The sequence below is a fragment of the Buteo buteo genome, chromosome 23 (genome assembly GCF_964188355.1).
Source record: "Buteo buteo chromosome 23, bButBut1.hap1.1, whole genome shotgun sequence".
NCBI classification, from domain to species: Eukaryota; Metazoa; Chordata; class Aves; order Accipitriformes; family Accipitridae; genus Buteo; species Buteo buteo.
The window spans coordinates 445,660-456,446 of record NC_134193.1 but is presented as its reverse complement, the minus strand read 5'-3'; the positions used below and the strand labels follow the sequence as shown (position 1 = coordinate 456,446).

The window sequence follows — 10,787 nt, the reverse complement described above, 5'->3', positions numbered from 1 at the left end:
AGCTCTGTGCCCAGGGCTCGGGGGGGCACCGAGGAGGGGCAGGGCAGGGGCACCTCCTCTGCCGCAGCGGGGCAGATCCCCTTGCCCGGCAGTGGTGGTGATGGGCAGCAGGACCTCACCAGCCAGCGATGCACTGGGCGGGGGTCCCGTGGGGACGGGGTAGTAGCATTGCAGCAGACAGGAGACCTCCAAATGGGAAAGCAAGATTTTTAATACATAATTAGACATGCCACTAAGGGGAAAATGAGAACAAAGAAATAAATGTTAATCCATTGATTAATTTGCAATGGAAATCCAGTCCCTGACCTCCAGGTAGGCTGCTCCTTGCCAAGTGCTGGAGTCCAGCCCATGACTTTCAGAGTCCTTCTCGTCTTTTAGTTTTCATTCCCTTGTAACCTAAAATTGCTTCAAGCCTTGCAACCTGGAGGACTCTTAACAGCCAAACACACAGGCCACAGACCAGAGCTCTGCTTTGTATCTGGCTCCTGCAGAAGATTGCTCCTCACAGCTTTGTTCTAAATTGTCAATTCTTCCTTGACTGCAGCTTTTCAGGAAAGCAGGGTTTTAAGCGAAAAGCAGTTTTCCCCAACTGAGCCACTTCCAATGTCAGTGTCATCTGCCACCTCCTGCTTTCTTCCATTCTCGAACCAAGCTTGCCTCAGAAATTGAAATGTTCAGCTTGTTATAGAATAAAGGAAGAAAGAAATATAATTTCATCAAGAGACATCAGTACCAATAAATCCCATGAAATTTTGCACAGCTGGGGTGCAGTGTCATCATGCCATGTATTGACTGTGCAGTATCTCCTTGGGATGTTCAGCTGTATGCAGGCAAACCAGGCAATTATGTGCCACTGATTTGCATAGCTGGCTCTTCCATTTTTCCCGTCATTGCAGGAGCCACTTTCATAGGCTTAGAGAAACATGCAATTTTAGGAAACAATAATTTTCATTGCATCATTGACTCTGTTCCTGCTGCTGGGAACTCTCGCTTTGGGAACGATGTTAGACTCTCCCTTAGTGCAGCAGCGTCCAAGAACCCCAGGAGCAGCATGGCCCTCACTGGTGGCATTGCCTTGGAGGGATGAGCTTGGAAGGACCCTCTCCTGCACCAGCACCAGCCCATTTATCTGGAATACAACCAACCTTGGCTCCTGTTTACATGATGCTATTTAGGGGCCTGGTGACGTTTTCCTGTTGAGACTGCAGGAGGGAGAAACGCTGCCCTACCACTGGGGCCAGGCAGGACACAGCGTGAATCCGCAAACCCATTTCACGTACGCGTCTGTAGAGACATGCTGTTTCTGCTGGTTCATCCCCCAATGGGTTCACGAAGCGTGCTGAGGCTTTGGGCGGCTGGGCGTCGTGCTCCGGAGCAGCTGCATCTGCCCACCGGAGCCCAAGGCAGCTGGGTCCCTGCTCCCAGGACAGCGTTTGGCCGGTCCCGAGGCACCGCAGATGCTCCAGCCTTGCAGCCCAGCACCGCCGGCGCCCGAGGAGGAGAATCCTCCGCATCCACCACTCCGGGGCTGCAGCATGCTCCCTCCCGCTCGGCCCTGGTGCGGGACCCCGCTGGCACAAGGAAGGAGGGGAAAATTCCCTCTGTGCTCACAGCACAAGGGCCAGGGCAGCGCATCCCTGCGGAGGGGCCAGCTTGGTTGGAGGGAGAGCGGCTCAGCAGCCCTGCAGAACACACACAGCATGCAGCAATTAGAGGTTCATTAGCTAAAGCTGAGGTTATGCAACAGGCAGAAAGGTCCTCCTGGTTTCTGTAACTATTATGTCCTAGAAAAACTGCATTAATTCATCTCCAGCAAGCAGGGGCCATACACAGGGCTGTGCCTGGTACAGCAGCCTTCGGAGCAGATGTGCCCAAGGGGGTTTGCAATGTGCACCATGGTGCAGCACTGAGTCGGCTGGGGGTCCTGTGGCACAGGATTGGTCCTGTGGGATCAAAGGCCCTGCAGGCTGGTGCAGAGAGCGGGGCTGCCGGAGCTGAGAGGGGGAGACTTGCTGGGGTGTCCACAGCTCAGGGCCAAAGGGCCGGAGGGGTAGACAGGGTGGTCTTGAGCATCAGGAGGAAAGCAGCAGAGCAATGAGCAAAATCCTCCTTCATTTATGTAAGCTATCCAAGAGTAACGCCAGCAGACTGACTTACTTAATTAAAAAATTACTGCTCTTTCACTCTGTCCCTCATGGCAGCAAAGAAACCCTCATCTTCTAAGGCAATTTGAAATGGAGAGGGATGTGCAGTTGCTAATGGGAGATTAGGAGAAAGTCTTCCACTTTGGAAGCAATTAACAATCCAGAAAGTAGTTATGTACGTGAATTTGATGACTGGGTCACATTTCCTGGTCACTGCTTTGCTATGGGACGTTTCTCTGCCTGCTTGGGGTCTGGCAGTGCCTCCAGCCCCCCCACCCCAACAAACAGCCGATGTCCCATGTCCGCAGCCCTCCAGGCTGCCACACACCCCGTTCCCATGGGAGGCCTCCTTGGGGGTGCAGCACCATAACCCCCACCCTGCCCTGAGCCCACAGCAGGGCCAGCAGCTCCCAACGGCTCCTCCAGCCCCAGGAATGGCCACGGGGATCTCAGTGCGGTTGGCACCCCAGGCGGGAAAATGCCATTCTGGGTTTGGGGCGGCTTTCTCTCCTAATCATGTTTTTGCCTGTTATTTCTGATGCTGCAGGTTACCACGTCTTCACTTGGCTTTGGTGCCAGCTGTTCCCACGGCAACGGAACATGCTCTGGATTTGCCTTGACCCATTCTAAGGTACTTTATTAGCCTTAATGAACTGCATTTTTAATAGAAGCCTACACTGGATGTTTGAAATATGTGCTTTAAATTCCATGGTTTTAATTACAAATGTCATGGGAACATAAGGTACGTAATTATATTTGCATGACTAACACACTGTCTTAAAATATATATATATAAAGCTGTAAAATATAATTACAAATTATCTTTGAGAAATGTCCAGGGAAAAAAAAACCCGAAACATTTCTTAAACATTCAAGCGGCATTGCCACTGAAGGCTGACTGCAGAGGTTTGTAAGCCAAGCAGAGCTACTGGGATGCCTCTGGCACTTGGACAAAGATCCAGATCTTCTAAGCCCATACATCTGCAAAGAGGAGCCAAACTCTGCTTCTCACAGGCTCACCTGCATCACCAGTCTTTTGACAACCCTGATTTTGGTGTGATGCTCACCCTGGCACAAAAGCAGGCTACGTTACCTTTTTTGCAAAACGAAGACTAGATATTTTTTGCTGCGGAGACATTTAAGAAAAAGTGTATTTGCATTCACGATGAGATCTTTGGTCTAAGACGAACTGTCTTGGGACTGTGTCCTCCCGCAGGGCAGGTGAGCAACAAGCAGCTCCGATGGCAACTGGCTGCTGCAAAGCAGACAGGCATCACCCGAAAGCCTGCCCTCCGTGGGGTCCCCACCACGCTGAAGCTGACATGACCCAGGTTTACTGGGCACGGCGTGCTGGAGATCATGGCATCACTGGGACTCATGCCAGATGGGGCCAGTGTGGGACCACTGCTGCCCGGGCCGTGCACCCCAGCCCCATACGCCCCGGCAGAAGCTGTGTAAGCAGAGATCAAAGTGAGTAAAGCAATCGGGTTTGTGCATCTAGAAGCTGTGACTCCGTCTAAATGACAAACAGACTTTCTAGTCCCAGGGAGGTCATCCTTGCATGATGCATCATAACTAGATATTAGATCCCTGACCCGGCATTTAAATAAATGTGCAACTGTGCTGATATATATAATCTTAACGGCAGGAAGACTGATCAGGGCCCTGGGGGAGAAAACCTCTAGCAAAATGAGACTGAGAAGTCTAGGACTGCTAGATTAGAGACACGATTACGAGGGCAAATAACAAAAGTAGAAAAAATGAAGAGCAAATAGACAACTGAGATCAGGATCTCAAAGAATGGGGCTGTACTTTTCTAAATGAGCTATAATTTGCTGTCTAATTTATTACCTCATAAGTGAAGACAAAAGTATCTGGGCTGAAGGTACTTGGACTAAAGACTGAAGTAGGATTGGCACATGTATGGGGTTGGGTATGTGTGATCACATCTCTTAATAGGCTACTCAAGAATTACATGTAAATAAAAGGTTTTGAAAGAAATAGAATAAAGTTTAAAATAAAGCACACAAAGCTGATCCTGCTAGAGAGTTTCCGCTGAGCCCACAGTGGGCACAGGTCAGCTCAAGTCGTCCATGTGCCCAGAAACCTGTGTCTGTCGCCACTGAGTCACCCTTTGGGGCGGCCGATGCTGTCACCGTTGGAGACAACCACCGAGTGATCCAGGAATACTGAATATCCCATGTGTCCCTGCGCCTGCCCTGTCTGCTGGTTCCAGCATCCTAATGGCTTCAGTGAGGCTGCATGGAGTTAAGTAATTTGTGATCCAGAGTCCAAATACCCCAGTCTGTCAGTCCCTCCCTCTGGCTCCTGGCATCCTTGTGGAGTTTGTGAGTCTTGTTCAAATTTGTACAAAATCTTCCTATAGAATGTGATCCACAACTGTAGAAGGGGCAGACACATAGCCAACCTTAATATGGCAGCTGTGACACACACACACACATTCAACATCAGTATTGCGTTTAATTTTTTTTTCCTCCTCTAAGACAGTTACAGAACATGTTTATTTATTTCTTAAAACCCTATAAAACCACAGTGGTTTTCTTCCTTAGTGGCTTTTTTTTGTGTGTGTGTGATTGCCTACGTGTGAGTAGCATTCTACAATTAGAAATTAAAGGCCATTTTTGGAGAATAAATATAAATTGTTATGACAAGGTTCTTCTCTTTGACATGCATTGCTCGTATGAAAAAAATCACACAATAATGCAATCAGCTTGGAAGCCCAGCCTCCTGCACAGCTTGAAGAGCAGAGCTTCACCATGGCTGAAACTCAATTTCCATTGGGTGTTTTTCACTTTTTTCTCATATACCAAGTTATTTTATTCTCAAATCAGTGGGAGGGCACTTGGCTGGGACAGTACCTCAGCCCTCCGACCCCTTGTAATGAGCAGTGCAATGGACCCGTGGGGATTCACTCCTCCCTGTGTCCCCATCATTAAACTAGCAGTCATTAAATTGCAGCCCTCAATTCAGTGTCTCTTACTGTTCCTTCAGTCACTTGTTGTTCTATGAAATTGGACACTGTGAGACTAAAACTAAAAAGAAAGGAAAAAAAAAAAGGGGGGGGGGGAAGGTCTGGGAATGCTCATGAGTGTTTATTTTGCTTGCAGTACTCAAAATAAAATAGACTATTCATTTGTGGCTGCTTGCAGACTTTGCAAAGTGACCAGTAGCCAGTACTTGTTTTGTGAGCATCTCCTCCTCCAGCCTGCATGTCCAGCATCCGTGCATCAGGAGGTGCCTCTGGCCACCCGGCACCACTCTCCCCGGCACGCTGCCATCAGGCTGGCACAGCACATCAGGCCCTTGAGCAGCCACCTGGTTCTGAGCAGGACCAACGGCAGCAGGCATCCTCCTCTAGCGAGGGAAATTTGCCTTGCAGTGACTTTCAAAGGAGCACAAATCCCATGATAGCAAACTCTTCCACGGGACATGGCCCTGTGGTGGTCCTCCTTATTTTGCTTGTTAATAATTTAAACTGCCCTGTGAGTTACTATTAAAGGTATGAGTAGCACGGAAAGTGAGGAGCAACTTAACTAATCCTGGGATGGCACTTGTGCCTGGCTTAGCTACTTTTCAGAGTTACAATCCCTCTCTAGATGAAAGGGAAATATTTGCACTTGTACAGTATATCTCGTTTCCATTAGTGTGACCAATCTTCCCGAGTGGCTGCGCTGAGGCGATGACAAACACACAATGGTTTGATTATCCCCTCACCAAGGGACATGGCAAAATCTCAGCATTTAAAATATAAGTGTAGGGGTTTGTGCCATCTAGGCGTGGGTGTTATTCACTAGCGTGAGATCCAGTTTTCCAGTAATGCAAGTGACAGCCAGTATTGAGTGGAAATTGATTATCTGTGTGAAGCAAGGATTAAAAATAGAAGCTTTGTGTCAAACCCCACGTATGTTTTGACTAAATCCTAGATAACAAGAAGAATGGATAAAAGACAAGAGATTATACAGAGAACACCAAAAGCCAAGAAGCCAGGATTAAAGAAAAGGATTGGAGTGGGTTGGTGCAATTAATGATTGTCAAGTGCCAGCCTTGCATCCAGCTGGGACTGCTGTGGCTTCTGCTGGGTACGTCTTGCGTTACAGGTGCTTTGATCTGCAAACCTGCAAGAGGCACTTCCAATTCATGACATTAAACAGCAGAGGCTCAGTTCAGTTCAGGTCGAGGTTCAGAGGGCTTGTGGTCAGTTCTTGAACCATCCACCACTGTAAGTCAATTATTTTGAATGATTAGAAACTCTTTCCCGTCATAAGACCTGGAACATTCCCAGAAAGGATGGGTTATTTCGGAAAGTGGCATCCTCAGCGGTGTCCCTTGGTAAAAGTCTACAGTACTCTTTATGCTGGAAAGCTAATTCAGTTTTACCACCTTTTTGTTTCAATGAACTGTAAGTGCTTGAAATATTATTTTTTCTTCTGTGACTAGTGCTCAGCAGTTCCCCAGGGGATGTGTGTTGATTGTCCCAGGACAACCAAGAACTGCAGAGTTTATGGCCTAAGGAGTGTCTGCTTCAAATCACGCAGTCTGCCCTTGCAGTGCCTCATACCACGTGAGGGTCTGTTATTATCACATTTTATAGCATCCGCTGTGATTACTGTAACCATCTAAAATCACATAACACACAATTACTGCTTTCACAAGAGGAAGTATTTCACCAGACAAGGCAAGACATACAAATAAAATAATTTTATTGAGTTTCTGCTTCTATAGCATGTGGCACATAAAGAGAATTAAGACACAAGGTGTGATGAGAAATTATGTATTTGTCCTTCACTGAACAAAGTTTTCATCTTAACCAGAAAAACAATGCAAACAAATACCCTTCTCTGCTAGTCATGATGTTCAGTGAAGGCTCATGCTGTGACATTTAGGAAAATGGAAACTGAAGCTGACCTGAAGATTGTGGCTGATGTATACAGTTCTGCTAACCTGATGTGAGGAGAAATGGCTGCCTTGCTAGCAAATTTTGTTTTAACTCAAAACCAAAATATTTGCATTTAGTTAATTTAATTACAGTGGAACAAACAGCACTAATGTACTTATTAACTCAGAGAAAAATCCACGATAAGAAAGTGTCCCATATCCGCAGGTGTCTGATAAAGATGGGCTGATTTAGCTGCATTTGCAAAGCTAGTATTTGGGATGTTATAACTTCATTTTTGGCTTATGCAGCCAAGAGACCAGCAAAGTTTCATTTTTTCAAAACTTGGTCTTCCTCTGGGGATTGGGCCTTAGAAACTTTTTTCATTAAGGAAGTGCTGATAGTTCAAGAAAAAGATTTGGAAGCTTTTTTTGAGTATTGGTTGTGTTTCTGCATTTCCCTTTACCCTTTTGTTCACCCTTTAATGTTAGGATGATATCAGAAATAAAGATCTAATGTTCATGCAAGGACGTTCACCTACTTCTATAACATCTTTCCCCCTTTATGTCTGGAACCCCACCTGTGGCAATGCAGTTCTCTGCACTCCACTCCAGATAATGTGGTGATGTACGGGGAGAATGAGTGGCAGCTACGAAGGGGTCTTAAGAAACTGTTCATGCAAGCAACTCTAGGGAGACTTCAAATACAAGGAAAAAAAAAAAAAAAAAAGGTTTTCCCCCCTGAGGAATCAACAGCATTTTTTATATATGACAGAAGGATTTGGGGATACACACTGCACAAACTTCTAACACCTCATGAACACCTCTACATGAACAGGAAACCTGTGAACACGCCACTGGATTTGGGCTGACCACAAGAGTAAAAAGACCTGCTTGCGGGTCAGAAGAAGTCTCTCATGCCTTTTGCTGCTGCTCTTCCAAGCGGGCACAGGCAGTGCAGCAGGGCCGGTCCAGATGTCCCCTCTCCTGGCCACCTGTGCTGTCTGTAGACTATCAGAGCATCTTTGCACTTTTCCAGTCTTCGTGCACACTAAAAACTATTTTACATGTTATTTTACAGACCAAACTTCCAGCTCATGTCTCAGTCCACCTTCTTCCTCTGGAAACAGATCCATACAGTAAAAGCCACAAAAAAAACATCACCTTGGGAGACATATTAGACAAAGACATATTTGACCACAAAACGGGTTTCTGCCTTTACTTACACAGGAACAACTAGACTGGAAAGTCTCGCTGCTGCCACTGCCACTCAGCAACAAATTACTGAGACTGTAGGCCAAGTGCAAAAATAACTTGGTTTAGTCCCATTTTACTCGCCGTGTTCTGTATCATGGTGTGGGTGGTGGTTTAGGTGAGGGACAGGAACCCTGGCTGTCAAAGCTCGCTGCCCGGCCTTGCCACTGGTGGGAGAAAAAAGAAAGCAAGTCTAAGCAAACGGGAGAGATTATTTGAACTTCTTCCCACTCCTTTACCTTGTTGCCTGTCTCCTGTTCTGCAGTATTCCTATTTGCTCTACAGCATGTTTCAAATTACTGCATACCTGTGTTTAACCACTCAGGAAGAATTACTGAACAATTTACTTTATTGCTTTGTAAATCAATTCGCAAGTGTAAGGACTGCTCACAAAAATAGGAAAAATAAACAGTATCTGTGCGTGCTATGAAGACAAAGTTTGCTCTGAGTTTCGCTTTCTGTTGTTTCCTGGTTTAGTGCTGTTGCCTTTTTGTTTTAGAAATACTGCTTAATGGCAAAATTACTTGAGTCTTTCCAGTCTGGTAATTTTACTCCACAGAAGCTATGTCCACAGTGCCAGAGACATTTCTCAAAGTGAAAATCAGATCAGAGAGTTAGTAGATGTAGCAAATATCTTTTTGTCATACTTACGGGATCATAAATTATTACTCCTCTGCCTTGGGGGCTATTATTATAATTCAAAACCATTACTCCTGAAGCTTTTGAGTACTTGCCCATCTTACCATCTTGTTTTATTAAATTCAAATGACAAATGGTAGACATCTCCCAGAGACAACAGGAGGCATAGTATTTCCACTGCTTTGTTCTCCCCATGGATCAATTCCTTCCGCTCCTACATAAGCGAAACCACTTTGCTGGCTAATATTAATGCTCTAGCGTGTATGAATTTCGCTTCCATGGGTGAAAACTCATTCAGCAAATCGAACTTCACCCTTGCCTTGGCAAAGGCATTTCAAATGAAACTCAGCTGAAAATGGGAGAACAGGACAGCTGCACGGCGCTCACAGGACGGCTGCACAAGCCAGACGACCGTTTGCAGATGCCGTCAGCGTCAGCAGTAACAACGGGGCTGGGGCTGGGGCGGCCGTGCTTCCTGATGGCTCCCGGGGTGCATCGCCCCGCAGGTCCCCCTCGGTGACGGCCCGTGACATGCCAGCGGGTCTGCTGTCCACGGGACGGCTGCTCATCAGCGCTGGCCCCTTCAGGGTCAGGTCTGCCCGTGCACCACACAGAGCACGTTCACGTTCATTTGCAGCCAGCTGGCAGAGGCTGGGTTTATAATTCGCTTCACAAGTGTGCGTTTTGATGGTTACAACGTAGGGGCAGAGATAGGGTCAAGAATTCGGCCAATTTCCTTCCCAAAGCGACCAGTCAGTGTAAAGTAACTCACCGCACACAGGTCTGCATTATACAGACTATATTTAATCAGGGCTGAGTGAGAAATTGATGAATGAAGAAGCTGGAAAGCTTCTCCTTCCAAACAGGCTACCTTCAGGTAAGAAAACAATTTCTTCTATGTTTCTCATGTCAAATGTATTTGCTAAAATCCCTGAGGAATTGAAAACATGGATACAGCCTCCCAGGAGAATTACCAATAAAACAGCAGGTAAGCAGAAATTACAATAGAAATGGGCTTTTGGCAGAGTCTTCAACATGTTCCTTGCATTGTTCTGCCTGCAGTTACAGTGACAATGTTTGCTACCCCAAAAATGTGACAAAAACTCTTCCAAGAGTAGGTTCAAGTAACCGGTGTGCCGTGAGGTACCTGCAGATATTTTTCCTTCCTTTAATCCAAAAAGGTGAACCATCCATTGTGTAATTAATAGTCAGAAACTAAGAACAGTTCAATGAAAGTCAAACATGCCCAAGAGTCTGGAAGAGGCTGGTTTTGCATATCTTTAAAGATAAATGGTTGTTCTTCATTATGGGCATGACTTAGCTCTCAGCAGAGTTATCAGTTTTTATCTGGAAAAATGTTTTAAACAAATAAATGCTCCTCATGCTGAATGTCAGAGGTACTTGGCAACATCAAAGACTCATTTTGCATTGCACTGATGATGCTACTCTACAATATCAGACAGAGTTTGTCTTTCACAGATAACAGAGAAATTTCCAATTTTCAGAAGTCCCCTTCAAAGTCTGGAAAGACGCACTGTAATTTTATATTTCTTTTTATAGACATGTCAGTTAACACGGCTGATGGATGTATTGAGAAATGCAGAAGAAATGGCAATGGGTGGGATGGCTGAAGCACACCTAGGAGGCCAAGGCCACGGCAGCAGGTGCCAGCAGAACCTCAGGGCTGAAAAATGGGAACAGGTTTGTGCTGAGGACAAGAGTTTATTGTCAGCATAACTTCAAAATGCAACAGCAAGTGGGATTCTCATCTTCTGCTTACAAACTCCTTGTAAATGGCAGTATGAGGAGGATAGTACTTAGAAGCCTGTAATTAATGATTCATTTGCACATTTTCTC

The 10,787-nt window shown here is 46.0% G+C and overlaps 1 protein-coding gene across 1 annotated transcript in view; it reads right to left on the bottom strand.

Annotated features, from left to right (window-relative positions):
* Positions 1-6,880: 6,880 nt before the first annotated feature.
* SYT6 (synaptotagmin 6) overlaps positions 6,881-10,787 on the bottom strand; it is a 39,119-nt gene continuing 35,212 nt past the window's right edge. Inside the window, exon 7 of the mRNA XM_075055367.1 lies at positions 6,881-8,458. Within this exon, the coding sequence (XP_074911468.1) occupies positions 8,387-8,458 (72 nt within the window). The 3' untranslated portion in view covers positions 6,881-8,386. The remainder of the gene's footprint in view (positions 8,459-10,787) is intronic.